This window comes from Phoca vitulina, unplaced genomic scaffold (assembly GCF_004348235.1).
Source record: "Phoca vitulina isolate PV1807 unplaced genomic scaffold, GSC_HSeal_1.0 scaffold9, whole genome shotgun sequence".
Lineage (NCBI taxonomy): Eukaryota > Metazoa > Chordata > Mammalia > Carnivora > Phocidae > Phoca > Phoca vitulina.
Genome location: NW_022589712.1, coordinates 12,196,079 through 12,212,280, shown reverse-complemented (window position 1 = coordinate 12,212,280; position 16,202 = coordinate 12,196,079). Strand labels below are relative to the sequence as shown.

The window sequence follows — 16,202 nt, the reverse complement described above, 5'->3', positions numbered from 1 at the left end:
TCCACGGGTCTGGGAGAGGTTTGTGATCAAGAGAGCAGAGAAAGGCACTGAGGAGGATAAGGACTGTGGAGGGGGCCTCGGGGTTTAGGTGGAGTGAACAGGAGCACTACAGTAAACAGGTTAGAAAAGACGGCTTCATCTGAAAGCATTTCTGTGGCCGGAAAAAGAGCTAATCTGTGTGGAGGGCGCTGGAAGAAGCTGCCCCAGATACACTATCATGACTTTAATGTCAAAGACTCTGCTCACAAACTCTGAAACACCCTCTCCACCTTTCCTCCTATTGATTTGGAACAGAGAAGTGAACCCAGCTGTCCAGGAAGGTTCCAGGCCTCGCCCTGCCCCATCACTCTACACCTCTCCATCTGGCATCCCATCCCGGTCCCCCACTCTGCCGCCCTCCGGGACTCAACTCCTCCAACCCTTCTCTGCCGATTCTTCCCCAGTCCAGTCAGTTTGGATGGTTTTTCTTCACAGGTACCAGCTGTGATCCAACAGCCTGCCATTCCCCAGGGAAATGAATCTTTCAGCAAAACAGGAGATAAGTTTGAGCCCTAGCCAACCCCAGCCCACGAAATACTATAAAAACTCTATATAAGGCACAAATACAGGTTTAGATACATTCTCCTTCCAGTACAGAAACTGCCACTTCCAGCTTCTTTGGATTTCAAAATTTGGCCGCCTCTTTATTTGCCTGATTTTATTCCTTTGAGATAAGGTTGGTGTTTGCAAAAACAGGAAATGTCTCACATTGGCTTTAGATAAAGTTTTTTAAGCCCTGTACCAATACAGCAGCACCCTATGTTAACTGTAGCAGCCTTCTAAAGTTTGAATGTAATTTTGTTACCCAGTTAAGTCGGCTAACAGTATCTCCCAGCTACAAGAAAATACCCACTCACCATCCAATACAGTTTCTACTTAGAGGAGGACCCTGAGGAACTCAGTGTGAAAACGGCTATTCCAGCAATGTGTCCTGCTTCTCTGGGAAACCTCCGGTACTCTTCTCTACTCCTGCCCTCAAAAGCACTTTTCAGAATTACTCTGAATGATGGAGCCCATTTTTCTCTAGAGATACAGGAAAGCTGCTCGGTAACTAGGGTAACGGATACAGAAGTGCTTTTTACTTATAATTGAATGCTTATTTAAAAATTGCAACCATTATTCTTCCTTCCCTGAATTTTAACTCTATTAAAGGATTTCCTTACCAAAAAAGAAATCAGTACATAGGCACTAGATACATTTAAAAATTCTATTTTAATGTTGTCAGTCCCTTTCTAAATTCAGTCTATTGGTATACCAAAATGACCTACTAAAACTTCAAATTAAAGGATTTATAGCGAATTTAAATATTTGCCTCTCAAATCCACTCTAATATCAATGCTGTACCAAGCTGAGATTATGTTTCTCAACATTAGCAGCCATGGCTACAACAGGCTGCAGGCAGCAGTTTCATTTTCCAGGCCAGCATGTCTAGGGCATGACTGGTTATGAGCTCAGAGCTGCACTTTAGACTCATAAGAGACCTGGGATAAGAAGCTATTAAATCTCTAGCCTTAGATACTGCCAACTCAGATCTCGAGTCACCATGAGGATAGAGAATGCTGAAGAATGGGCAGTCTGTTCCCGACGGAGAATCATAATATGCCAAAGAGCTAACTTACCACGCCCATGAAAAGACACAGGCACGACAAGAGCCATTAGCTAAGAAAGGGTCTTCGACCCTTCCCCTGGCATTCAAGACCGTGGAAGGAAAAATCATTAAGAAGCTATCGTTTATAATTAGCTGAACTAGAACCATAACTGGGAGAGGACAGAAGGTCAAGAAAGAAGGTCAACAGGGAATAATCAATAAGCCTTCAGGAGCAAGAAGAGAAGGATTTTCAAAGTTCAAGGTGGCACTGTCTCAGACAGACTCGTGTAGATGGGAATGGGAAGGGTGTGGCTGGATCTGAGGTGCCCGGCACCACCTGAGGTTTGGGGGAGTCACATTCAGCATCAGGTGAAATGACAGATCGAGGTGAGCACCCTGGGAGATGCTTGGTTCCTGCACCCACCAGAGTCTGACTCTTCAGGTGCCGACACCGAGCTAGTGTCAGCCTCCAGGTACAACTGCCCTGGATACGAGTAACAGAGCGGGAAGTCACTAACGCCTGGGATACTCTAATTACATGTTTTGTAGAAAAACATTCACAAATACGAATGTACATCAGATTTCCTATAACTGGTTTATTCTGCAATTTTTGTCCTAAGCCCAATTTAAGGACAGAATTTCAGTTTTAAAACCTTAAAATGCAAACACTTTAACAGCATCCCAGGTGTTCTAAACCAAAGTATTCAACAAGGGCTGACACACTGTTCATACCTACACATCTTTCTTTAAAGTTTAGAATTTGTATTTTCTATAGCAAAATTAATTTCTCCAGAAGTTCAGCCCCACCTTTTTTCCCTCCTATAGATTTCTGAATGGTTTTTCTCTCTTTCCTCCTCAGAATCACAACACAGTCACAGCATTTCCCCTCAGAGCATAAGTATGTAAGAGAACAGAGAATGGCAGTGAGCTGAGAGCACGATGAGGAATAAGCCTGAGAGAGGCCCACGTGAGGGGAGCAGATGGAGAAAGTATTTTACAGGATAAGTTATGCACGTAATTGTATGCATGTAAGTAAATGTATGCATGTAAGTAAATGTATGCATGAATGAATGTAAATTGTGCCTATTAGTAATAACAACAGCAAGATGAGTCAGTGTCTCTTGGTCCGAAGTTAGGGAAACAATTTCAAGGAGGTGAATGCTTAATTCTAAACAAAGCACAAGAGGGACAAGAACTATCAAACATCACATTAGGGTTCTCGATTTTTTTTTTTTTTTTTTTTTTTTTTATAGATTTTATTTTATTTATTTGACAGAGAGAGAGAGAGACAGCTAGAGAGGGAACACAAGCAGGCAGAGTGGGAGAGGGAGAAGCAGGCTCCTGGCTGAGCAGGGAGCCCGATGCGGGGCTCGATCCCAGGACCCTGGGATCATGAACTGAGCCAAAGGCAGACGCTTAACGACTGAGCCACCCAGGCGCCCCAGGGTTCTCGGTTATATTTAACCTGGAGTTCCTGGGTGAGCCTTGGGGAAAACACCCTTCTAAAACCATGACCTTCGCCATCAACCATGACTTTGGTGTTGGTGAACGGCAGCACCCGGAAGCGTCCGCGCCTGCTGCGGCCACAGGTGGTAGCACCCCGGGCAATCACGAGGCCTGGCCTCGGCCTCCGCGGGCCCAGAGAGGCTCCAGCACCTCCGAGCCAGGGAGACTTCGAATCTAGGCAGACTCACAAGGCACTCAAATAAATACTGCTGCTATGGAAAACAGTAAAAGACTCATAAATGAACATGGAGGCAAATACATTAATTCACAAGGAGCCATGACTGCCAAAGAGACTAGGCGCGAACTCGAGCTGCCTCGTCAGTGCCTCCCTCTCCTAGGAAACCACCGCTACGATTGGAAGACCGTGCGGCGCCACGGATGGGAGCAGCTATACACAGACCGATGGTCGTAATGGTCACGGCACCAGCCCGAGGGCCTGACTCCTCACCGGCACAAGCAGAGCTGGATTCTCCTCAACCATGTGCTGTAAGCACCTGGACCAGTGCTCCTTCGGCTGAGGTACTTGTTCTTTAAATGTACTCATGCTGTCCTGCTCCTCTGGCTTCTCACTTGAAAGACATTCTGTCTTTTTAAAGGTGGATTCTGTAGCTCCTGGATCTCATCCTCTATGTGCTTATTTTACTATTTAACTCATGGAGGTCTGGGGGCACCTCAGAGTCTTCCCTATGTATCACCAGAGATATAAAAATAAATAAGAAACATGAATAAAACCAATGCAAGCTTTGTAATTTGGCAAGATCACAAAGTCCTCATGAACTCACCCAGTGCCCTAGAGTGTGGGCTGGGGCTGAGACGCAGGAGACCTAGCTGGGTAGGAGAGAGACACAGGGAAGAAAGGCAAAGAGGAACAAGGGAAGAGGAGGGTCAGGCCTAAACTAGGCATCCTCAGCCCACCATCGTGGACACTGCCACTAAATGAGGATGTTTTAAAAAAAGTGTTCTCTTCAAAATAATGTGCAAAGAGGGTGCAACGGTAAGGCCCAACAAATACCTTTTTATACTACCCGTGAGACTAAAATAATTAGATTGATCTGCAAATGTCACCACAAAATCCAAAGATAGTCTTAACATTCTAAAATAATGTGAGGAAGACAGAAAACAAGTCCTCAAGATCCTTTCTCCTAAAGACATAAAAAGGAGAAACAAAACATAAAAATAAGGTAACAGATAATAAATGAATGTAAGTGCAACTTGTATAGTTTCCCCTTATCCACAGTTTGCTTTCTGTGCTTCCAGTTACCCGCGGTCAACCATAGTCTGGAGGCAAATGATCCTCCTTCTAGTCCAGTGTCAGAAGGTCCCCAGTTGCCTAACGCTGTGTCACTGTGCCTACGTCCCTCCCCTCCCGTCACCTCATCATGTAGGCATTTTATCCTCTCCCATCATCATCATAAGAGTGAATACAGTACAATAAGATATTTTGAGACCACACATAACTTTTATTACAGTATAACTGTGGTAAGTGTTCTACTTTATCATTAGTTATTATTCATCTTTTACTGTGCCTGATTTATAAATTAAACTTTAGGTATGTATACATAGAAAAAAACATGGGATATACAGGGCTCGGTCCTATCTGCAGTTTTAGGCATCCACTGGGGGTCTCAGAACATATCACCTGTGGATAAGGGTGGTGGGCGGTGGGGAGTACTCTGCAGAAACATACCAGATTTGATAAAAATCAGCAGAATTAGGATGGCCTCTCAGACCTTTGAGAACACACATAAACCAAATTTTTTTTTTTTTTTTTTCCAGAGAGAGAATGTGAACACACATGCACAGGGGAGAGACACAAGGAGACGTAGAGAGAATCTTAAGCAGGCTCCATGCCCAGCATGAAGCCCGACACGGGGCTCGATCTCATGACCCTGAGATCATGACCTGAGCTGAAACCAAGAGTTGGACACAACCAAGTGAGCCACCCAGGCATCCCCATCATCTTCATTTTTAACAAAGTCCTCACTACAACCAACTAATATGTAAGCTACCAATTATAAAAGTTAAAGTCTTCAGGCTAGCCTAAAGCATTATTTTAAAACTAAAATGACCATAAAGAGGGGAGAAAAATAATGAACTGATCATGCTCATAGCTGATACTATTAATTTTCTAAGACTGGGTCAGAAGAGAACATTATTTAAGATTAAGTCAATCACTTTAAATTTGTGGAACCAGAATAGGTAACTACTTTAACCTTCCTCTGCACATTCATTATTATTATTATTTTTAAAGATTTTATATACTTATTTGACAGAGAGAAAGAGAGCACAAGCAAGGGCAGCAGCAGAGGGAAAGGGAGAAGCAGACTCCCCGCTGAGAGGGAGCCCGATGTGGGGCTCGATCCTGGGACTCTGGGATCATGATCTGAGCTGAAGGCTTAACCAACTGAGCTACCCAGGCGCCCCTCCACGTTCATTATTTTTTTAAGGCTAAACAGAAAGCAAGTAAGAGAAGACATGGTTTTTTAAAAATCAGAACCTCAGCTTTCCACTGGAATTAAGTGGGCAGCATTTTAAACATACAGTGAGTGGGCATCATCCCAGACCAATGACATAAGAGCCATGGGGCTGGGGCCTGAGCCTCGGGCTTTCTGAAAGCCAGATGATGTTCATGTGTGGGCAGGGGTGAGGAACTCATATCTGGTGAACAAACTCATACAAAAGTATGTATTGTTATGATTTCTAAAATTTTCAGTTAAATTATTAGGTCTTCCAGAGAAAAGAGAAAAGCTTGTCTGAGTTTCAGATTATCATTACTCAGAAAAACACACTAAGGAAATGACATGTAATTTTTTCTTTAAAATAGCTACATGAAAACATGTTAAAGAAAATAGATGGACTGCTGAGTCACTGGCCAGCTACTCTGCAGAGTCAGTCACGGACCTGGCATGAGAAGTGTTTTTATGTAAAGCCACGGAGATGTCGGGGTTATGTTTTTTGCACAGTTATCCAGACTACCACAGAAAGAAATGACTCGTTATAATAAGACCTAGAAATACATTCTTTTCAGGGTACCTGGATGGCTCAGTTGGTTAAGTGTCTGACTCTTGATGTCAGCTCAGGTCATGATCTCAGGGTCATGAGACTGAGTCCTGCATTGGGCTCCACACCCAGCATGGAGCCTGATTAAGATTCTCTTTCCCTCTCCTTCTGTCCTTCCCTGCCCTGCTTATGTTCTCTATCTAAAGAAAAGAAAAAGAAAAAAAGAAGTACATTCTTTTCTAAGTAGAGGCAGGGAAGTGCTATGAGTGTATAAGGACTTCAAAAATCACAATATCCTGGGCCTGACTCCCATTCCTGCTTACTAACTCACTTCACAACCTTAGTCAAGTCACTTTACTTCCCTGGAGCTCGGTGTCTCATGTGTAAGATGAGGATCCCTATTATTTCGCAGGCTTGTCTTGGGAAATCAAGTAGCACAGTGCCTCCAACAGCACCCAGCATACAGGAAGCAGTTTTATCAACATAGATATTATTATTAGGCCAAAATGACAAAACTAAAGAGTTACAAAATGACTTAAAATTGCAGTCTCCTTAGAAAGAACAAAATTATACTTTTAATCATACAAAGTTAATGTATAGTTTAGTGTTATCTTATATGCTCAAAATCAGTTTCTGGGCTCATTCCACAAGTACCTGTTGTACCCCTATTATGTGCCAGGCACCATTCCTGGCACCGGAGACTCAGCAATGCACAAGTCACACACGAGTCCTTGCCCTCGTGAGTTCCTCAGCCAGGGAGTCAGCAGCAATGGGGCTGAGAGGTGGCAGGATGGCAGGATTCTTCATCTATTTTGAGGTTTAGAAACAAAATGATTTGGATGTCAGGTATGGAATCGGGGATGTTTTTAAGATCTGGGACCTACCTGCCAAATCAAAGGAGGAGTTTGCCATGCATAGACATGGGGAAAATGAGAAGTGGTGCGGGGAAGGTCAGGAGTTCGCCTTGTCCAGGACAGCTCTGCCATGTCTATCAGTGACGCAGCACTGGCCACTGGACACAGCGCTCAGGTGTGCAGGGGAGAGGGCCAGGGAAGAGGCAGAAACTAAGGTAAAGGTAAGATTTATCTACAAAAGTCTCTGGACTTAAAAGATTTAATTCTCTTTAATGTCCACAGTGGAAGCAGATGAGGTCAATGTAGTTCGATTTCTCTAGCAACCTCTACTCTTCCATCTCTTTTTTTTATACAAGAAATTCTACCTTGATTAAAGGTCTGTAATTTATGAAAGTTATTTGCATTTCGAAGTCTGCTTTTCTAAAAGAAGCAGTTAATATTTTATTGGATAAGTGTTCACATCAAGTTAGAATGATCAAAAATGTTTTGAAAATAGAAATCAGGCCTCCTTATCCTGGAGGCCAGAGTTGCGAGCAGGCTGTCCCCTCCACCTGCCATCAGGAAGCCTCAGCACAGGTGAATCTGTACTAACCATGGCAGGGAGCAAAGCAAGGCGAGGCACTAAAGGGATCTGGCAGGTTTCTTCTGCGATAGCAGAAATAACAATGCTGTTACTGTTAGTGCCTGAAATTCAACTCTACTTCATCCAGGATTTACACAAAGAATTGTTTAAATATTTCCATGAAATAGAAGTTTATATACTAAAATTACAACACTATGGCTAAAAAATCCACAGGCATTAGATTTCTAAGAGAAAAAAAACACCGCTAAATGCCAGACTTAGAAAAGATGAAAACAAAACAACAAAAACAAAAAAAATCTAGAAAAATCCAGATAATTGAAATGTGTATTTTATTCACTGCTTTTTAAAGAAATGGCTGACATCTAATATGGCTATCAACATTTGGAAAAAAAAAATCAATTATAAAATTATCTTCTTTCTCTGTAGTGGCTATGAATTTATAGCTTGTAGAATTAAAATTAGTGAAGAAAAATAAAATGCAAACCCAAAATAGATGGACATGAAATATATCTGTATCATTATTCATGGTACTAGGACCTCAATATTTGATTTCCCTGTTTCACTTAATATGCTCCCTCACATCATTTTGGTATAATTTCTTCACAACATTATCTAGAAGTTCTAATTTGTTAAGTTATACTTCAGAAACCTTTCTCAGTGGAAGGAATAACAGAAGAAATTTCAGGATACCCCCCCCCAAAAAAATACTTGTAGGTTTACTGGTCAGATTCTAGTCAACAGTTGTTGCTGAGTTTTCTTTTTTCTTTTATTTAGAAAAATGTATGTATATTTTATTTATTTATTTATCTTAAAGATTTTATTTATTTATTTGACAGAGAGAGACAGCAAGAGAGGGAACACAAGCAAGGGGAGTGAGAGAGGGAGACGCAGACTCCCCGCTGAGCAGGGGGCCCTATGCGGGGCTCGATCCCAGGACCCTGGGATCATGACCTGAGCCGAAGGCAGATGCTTAACGACTGAGCCACCCACGCGCCCCTAAAAAAAAATGTATATATATTTTAAAAACTGTCTTTTGAATGTTTTTTTTGAAAGTTACTGATTTTGTGACTCTTGATTTCAAGGAAGTCACAAGCACTGGAATAACTATCTCAACTATCATTTGAAAGCACAATCTAGTTAAAAATATTTCAGACCACATTCTTTAATTGGGGACATAAAATAATAAATGAGATCTTCCAACACAGATAAAAATTCAAAAATAAATTATAACTGTGGACTAAAACATAATATTAAAGGAAAAGAAAGCCTTTTTGTGAGCACCCAAATAATTCCTCCTCTGTATACAGTGACACAAAAGCATTTTCAGCTTTCAGGTTTCAACAAATCCTGTTGTAACAACAACTCCCTCCCTTCCCCGCGTCTCCTTTCTTAATTCTCCCACAGCTCAAAAAATGAGATGGAGAACCTGGTATTTATCTTCTAGCACCATCAGCAGTTTCTACCTCAGATTTCCATGTTGCTCTTTATTTGCAAGTTAACTTGCTGGAGCTTTGTCACTAATACCCAGAAGCTGTGAGATGAGCCTCACGTGTGTGGCTTCTCCTCGTCATACAGCTTCACTGGAAGACAACGGACAAAGGGGAATTAAGACATTGAAGGCTACTGACAAAAGGTATGGAAAATGAGAAGCTTCAATAATGCTCAGAAACAGACCTTTAAGTATCATGTAGCTTGAATTATAAGTTGTAAATCTGTTTTTTAAATATTAGTTTTGTTATAAATAAATCTTGTCTGGAAAACTGACTTTACATTTTAATGAAATCCACTCCAGATTTTCTGTTGGCAAATAGTTGATAAAATTAACATTTGTGGGCTCTGTTCTGTATGCAGTGTGTTCTGGAACCATGAGAGACTTCTCTATTTAGAACTAAGTTTTTACCTGCGACCCCATTGCTTCTGCTTACTTTTACAGCATTTCACCACCATCACCACCACCACCACCACCACCACCACCACCAGTGAAACAAAACATGCTTTTATTCTGTACCAGACAGAAATTTGAGAGAACAGGCCACAAACTGTATCAGACTTGTGGCTGGAGAAGGGAAAAAAAAAAAAAAAAAAGACTTCATAGCAATATAGTAGCTAAGATGCCAGTATATTTTTACAAAGGAACAGAATAGTGACCTTCATTGTAGAGAACAAATTCTTTCTGCGTAAGTTCTCTGTGCAGAAGAAAGCATTTAAAATCCAATATTCAACAGTAAGCGAGCGCTATGCTAACTGAATGCAATGTCATATTGTTTACGCTGATTTTGGCTGTCTGTAATTTATCACTGCCAGTACTTGTTAATTAAGATGAACAAGCTGTCTGCAAGCCTGAATTACACTGAATTTATAAAATGTATTGGTTAATGGGAAGAAAAAGGTTATAATTGGGAAGCTGAGCACAGACTGATCAACACATAAAGGTTACTCAACCAAAGTAAAAATAAAGAGAGAAATGAGATGCTCTTAGAGAATGGTAACAGCAATCTCGACTTTGAGGAAACCCTAAGCTGAAAATGGTCTGGGAAGGCAGTAATTTAGCGAACTGGCTGGAGTCTGAAATGTTAAAACCCAAACCTGAAAACAGCTATTATGAAACTATAAACATGTTTCATTTTCTTCTAGAATCTTTAACTTCTGTTCTATTTTGGTCTCAGATATGAAAAGAAATTTGGAAAACAGAAAGAAATGAACTGTATGGTTCCACACAAAGCCTAAGTACTCTTATGTGTATGTAAGTCTGATACTTAAGAATTTAAAATTTCAGGAAAATACTCCCCTAAAATTGTCACATTTTAACACTGTGAACAAAAATAGAACAAAGGAATTTAGACAGCCCAGGATTTAACTTCTTAGAGAACCAGTGTTCTAACTATGTTAAGTATAGACTCTTAATACAGGCATGGATTAGTACTACTTCAGATATTTTACAGAAGCCAGCCATCAACCTCCTTGGGTAAGTCTGTGAGGTTAAGCCATGTGTCCTACTAACGCCCTCTCAAGTGGTGTTTTTCTTAGTGGGACAGGGAGTGAACGAAGTTGACAGTTAATGGTGCTTTCTCCCTCCAGATGCAGCATTTTTCTCTGCTCCCGGGGAGCACACGGAGAGGCTCTCACCAGGATGTACCGGGGGTAAAGGTGGGGAGTGGTGGGGAGAGCAGGACACTGCTGCTGAGACCTGTGTGGCACAGAGTGATTTACCACCTCTATGTCCTTCCTAATTGGAAAAAATGATGATGCACAAAGTTATATCTACAGTTTCTTTCAGCTCTAAGATTCTATGAAAATAAATTAGCTCAATGAAAGAAGAGAAAAATTTCAAATGCCATTAAGTATCAATTGTCACATGACATAAAACAAATAAACATACTAGTAACAGTGTCAGTTATAATTTGTGGAGTACTTTCTATGTGTTAGATATTGTTCTAAGCCCTTAAAATGCATTTTAACTCTTTGATATATATACAATAATCCTCCCCATTTTCCAGAAGAGGATACTAAGGCACAGAGAGGTTCTGGAAAGCTAAGAGTTGACCCCAGTGTTTTGGATTCAGAGCCCATACTGCCTTTTGTGAAATACATACGAATCATGGTAGAGCCACGGTGTCTTAATACATCATTCAAAAATTAGTGCAGAAACAAAAAAGCTGTTATTGCTGTATTTCAGAAACCACTGTGTTTCTTTCAAGGCAGAGACTACTGCCAGATTAAAGCACAGCCAAGCCACAAATTCAGGGCAATCTTTTCTCTCTTCTTAAAAAACGAAAAAAGGAAAGAAAAAAAAGAAAAAAATGTTAAATTATTTTTGGTATCCTTTCATATACAACTAATGATGTGGTTATTTCTGGCATGTACTTTCAAGATTCAGTGTCACTACTTCTGAATCCGTCTGAATAACCGGTTTTGCAGCAGACTGCTTCATTTGGGTCAGGGTAGGATTCTGGTCCCAACTAGACAGGATCTCACATTCTCATAAGCAAAAGACAGAGGCTTAATTGTTCTAGTTTTGAGTATCTTGTACCTGAAGTGAAGCGAGTGTTAACCTAGATAAGGATTTTGCAAAAGTTCATTAACTGGAAATCAGGGATAATCATGCCTATGGCTTTACCTTCTTTCCACGAATTTCCTTTCCTCTTTAAACAGTTCACTTGGGTCATATGTCTGGCACATGGTGAGTGCTTAAATTTTTTTTTTAATAAAATCATTTTTTTGAATAGTTAAAACTTCTCCACTATGTATTTATAAATCATTTTTAAGAAGTGGACTTAAACACTGTTTCTAACTAAAATACTCCATAGGTGATAAGGAAGAAAAGAAAGTTTTAAAAACCTCTAATGCTATTAAAATTCTTATTAGATCATCCAGCTGGAATCTGATAGGTCAAAATCTCCTAATAAGGCCCACTGCCCACATTATAGACAACTTCGGCATAGTTTAAGTTTTAAAAAGAACAAGCGGACAGCTCTTTTCTCTATGCCATGCATCAGGGACCACCCATCCACATACACTCAGGAGAATCGCAGCCTCTGAGGGCCTGGTATGAGCTTTTCTCCTGGGCTACAGTGTCCTCATCTACTGTGGGGTCTATTCAAATGTGTTCTTTGCTTCCACTGTACATGGATATGGAAGCCTTTTTGTTCATGCTTTCTTTGCATCCTGATTTGTCTTCTTTCTCTAGCCTTTGTTACTTGGTTCCCTGCTGCAGAGACAGAGCTACAGTCTTGATCAAGGGCCATCATCATCAAATACCGGGTAACGGTGGGCAAAGAGATAAAGGTGATGTCATGGCGTCAGCTAGGCTCCAGCTCCTTGCTTTCATCCTGGCCTTATCTGGAGTCTCTGGAGTGCTCACGGCCACTCTGCTGCCTAACTGGAAGGTGAATGTGGACTTGGGCTCCAACATCATAACGGCCATTGTGCAGCTGCAAGGGCTGTGGATGGACTGCACGTGGTACAGCACCGGGATGTTCAGCTGCACCCTGAAGTACTCCATTCTGTCCCTCCCCGTCCACGTGCAGGCTGCACGGGCCACCATGGTCCTGGCATGTGTCCTGTCTGCTTTGGGGATCTGCACTTCTACAGTAGGGATGAAATGCACTCGCTTAGGAGGGGACAGAGAAACAAAGAGTCACGCTTCTTTTGCCGGAGGAGTCTGTTTCATGTCTGCGGGGATCTCTGGTTTGATACCAACAGTGTGGTACACGAAGGAGATCATAGCAAACTTTCTGGATCTGACAGTTCCAGAAAGCAACAAACATGAACCCGGAGGAGCCGTCTATATTGGATTCATTTCGGCTGTACTGCTGTTTATCTCTGGCATGATTTTCTGCACTTCCTGCATTGAAAAAAATCCAGAAGCTTGGCTCTATCCACCCAAGCAGCAGCAAATCTCCACCACACAACCAGAGGGCAATTCAGCATACAACCTGAAAGATTACGTGTAAATAACTGTGTAATGAGTATGGAATTTTCAGGTGCCTGCTGTGACTTTTGTCTTTTTATTTTAGAGAAAAAATATAAATGAGGTCATTTAAAATGCCGACAAACTATTGTGTACAATTATATATCTGTTTTAAGATTATTTTTCCATTTCTATTTTCATGTTTTATCTAGAGGTTTATAATTGAGAGAGGTTCTGTTTATTAAGGCAATTAATTGATGGCTTTTTTTTTTTCCTTTTAAGATAAACTGTTGATATATCTTCTGGGTTGTTACTTAATTGGATTTTATAAAAGAACTAAATTGCCAAGTATACAAAGCACCTTTCTCTGGTGTTGATCTAGTATCATCTGCTTTTGCTGCCTGTCTGCACCACCACCGTGGCTTGCTTATGTTTTCAAGCCCCACCATTTGAACCTAAGGGAAAGAAGAGATGTCCACCTCTCTTCAATGTTGCCCAAACCAGCCTCCCCAAGTTCCTACCTACTATGACCTCCCTGCTTTTTTCATTTTAGAAACATCTATGTACACATATGAGAGCCAACAATATGATATTCAAAGATTAGGTAGGCAGAGCAAAAGAAAAGAAATTGGTAAATGCTACCACAGCAAAGCAAAACCAACCCAAACTAAATGCACACTGAAATCTCTGGGACTTGAAAGCCTTAGGTACAAAATAAGTGAGAATAAAAACAGTTTGCTTTAGAGTGCTCAAGAAGTGCCATCTTTTGCGGCTAGCAAGAGGATGCTCCAGATTAAGTTCACTTATCCTACAACAACTCAGGTCCCTCCACTGCCCTCTCCTTTAACCTCTCATTGATTACTAGCTGGATGATGAAAGTTCCTTTTAAGTTGTCATTTTTGTTCTCAAGTTTGATTCATGTTAAACATTGCTGTTCTCTTATAAATGAACTGCTTCAGTTAGTTAATAGAAAGACAAAGTATAATGTTTTTAAAAACATAAGTTAAATTATGATATGTAATTCAAATATCTTAACAAGAAAATAAAAATTGGATTTTCTAATATGTAAAGGGGACATTTCACATTGTTTCTAATAATTCACATAATTTAAACTTAGTCATTGCACACCATATAATGGTAAAGGGGGAAAAAGGACTATTTCTTTGTACATTAATAACTAGGGAAATGGGAAGAACATCTTTTATGTGAGTACATATTTTTCATTTGTGCCTATAGAAGTAGAGACTAAAGTATTTTATACTTAGTTTACTCATTCTCTTCTGCAACAATGTCATTAGCTATTAATAGAATAGCTAAAATGAAAAGGTACTATTTCATATGGGAATTAGGAAAAGACTTATTTAAACAGAAGTTTAAATGATTGTGTAAAGTATGGATTCCTGGGACGCCTGGGTGGCTCAGTCAGTTAAGCGTCTGCCTTTGGCTCAGGTCATGATCCCAGGATCTTGGGATCGAGTCCTGCATCGGAATCCTTGCTCAGCAGGGAGTCTGCTTCTCCCTCTGCCTGCTGCTACCCCTGCTTGTGCTCTCTCTCTCTCTGACAAATAAATAAAATCTTAAAAAAAATGATTCCTTTAGGAATCAAAGTATTTTCTAAACAAATGTCATACTAAAAATAACTGATAAAAAACATTTTTATGCGAATTAATGTGACAGGATTTCTTTGACACCTATATGGCTCTCTCATTTGGCTTAATGTGACTGGCTTTATTTGCAGCTTATGTATCCTATAGTCCTATACTAAAAGTTTAGTGTATATATTCTATGAAAGTATATATATACTTCAAAAAATAATTTTTACTTAGCTCTGGAATATTTTCTTAAATAGACACAGGAATGTTTTGAATTCTAGAAAAGCAGCCATTTCATACAAATGGCCTAATTTTTTCCAGACTGGACACAGCAGTGATAACATGGTTTGGAATCCCTCCATCCCTGTAGGATGTCCCCCTGCTGCATTCCTCCTCCTGGAATCCTCCCACACTCACCCCTTGCCTGCCCAAGCTCAGAGTCATCCTTCAGGGTTCACGTGGGGCCTCCTTTGTGAACACATTCCTGACTCCCTGAAGAGGTTTGCTGCTTCCATCTCTGTACTCTCAGAGAATGCTCTATCACAAATTATTAGTTTACATGATTGCATTTCCAACTAGACTGGGAGACAAGTGTCTTTTTTATCTTTGTATCCTCAGTGACTTGCAAAAGTGCTTACAAGGACATGCCAGTCCTACTTCAGTCCTTTGTGTATGAACACTGACTGGTTTAAACCCTGGAAGGACTCTAGGTGGTACGTACTATTCTTAGTACCAGGGGGAACTGAAAGAGAAAAATACCATGACCTAACTGGCCCAAGGTCTTCAGCCAGTAAGTGGAGAGATGGCATCCAACCTGAGGGAACCTGGCTCTACCGTCAGAGCAGGTGGGCACAAGGCGATGCAGGGCACGAGGCTACACAGTACGAATTACTGAATCTAAGTCTTGGTTTGCTCAAGTGAAAATGAGGATAAAAAACAGCACCTACTCAGGGAGCTGTGAAGATTCAATGAGATGACGTGCACACAGCATGTGCGGGGGGAGCATGCAACGGACGCTGCCCAGTGGTTCCTGGTCTAACCTGGCTGTTTCCAACTGGGGGTGGGTTGAGCCTGCAGAGGACACGTGGCAGCGCCTGGAGACATTTCTGGTTGTCACAACTGGGGTAGTGGTACTGGAATATAGTGGTACTGGAATATAGTGGTACTGGAGTATAGTAGGCCAGAAATGCTGTTAAATATCCTACAATGCACAAGACAGCCCAGGCAACAAAGAATTTTCTGGTCGAAAATGTCAATTGTGATAAGGTTGAGAAGCTCTGGTCTAATGTATTTGAATATAAACTTTTTTTTTTTTTTAAATAAAAAGTTACCAAAATAAAACCAAAAGAAGGAAACACCAGAAAGCCCCAGAATATCATGCTTATTTTACCTAGGGAGCAGATATATGTGTATATTAAGTATACGTATGTATATATACATATATGACTGAAGAAATCAGCTAGTAGTTTGGGCAAAAATGTAGAAACAGGTTAAGTCAGGAGAACTGGGTACAGGAATGGGTAGATTTAAGAGAAACGTAAGTGATGTCAGAAGGTGGTAACTAGTGACTTGTGCAAGTAAAGGTGAAGGGGGTGCCCTCATATCCCCCTCCTCCTCTCCCCCCCCCCCC

General features: G+C 40.9%; 2 protein-coding genes across 2 annotated transcripts in view; one reads left to right on the top strand and one right to left on the bottom strand.

Moving 5' to 3' along the window:
- The window catches only part of TFB1M (transcription factor B1, mitochondrial), a 67,081-nt gene that overhangs the window by 5,209 nt on the left and 45,670 nt on the right, over nucleotides 1–16,202 (bottom strand). The window lies entirely within an intron of this gene.
- On the top strand, nucleotides 8,809–14,384 carry CLDN20 (claudin 20). Its single transcript, XM_032407610.1, has 2 exons — nucleotides 8,809–9,203; nucleotides 12,258–14,384. Exons 1-2 carry the CDS (start codon nucleotides 9,109–9,111, stop codon nucleotides 13,021–13,023), a joined length of 861 nt encoding a protein of 286 aa, XP_032263501.1. The 5' UTR covers nucleotides 8,809–9,108; the 3' UTR covers nucleotides 13,024–14,384.

What these genes read in the sequence shown, in the direction of transcription:
- CLDN20 (XM_032407610.1), top strand. Translation starts at nt 9,109, where the DNA reads ATGAGCCTCACGTGTGTGGCTTCTCCTCGTCATACAGCTTCACTGGAA. An exon ending in TTGAAGGCTACTGACAAAAG is followed by an intron (nt 9,204 to 12,257) that starts GTATGGAAAATG and finishes TTCTTTCTCTAG; the next exon opens with CCTTTGTTACTTGGTTCCCT.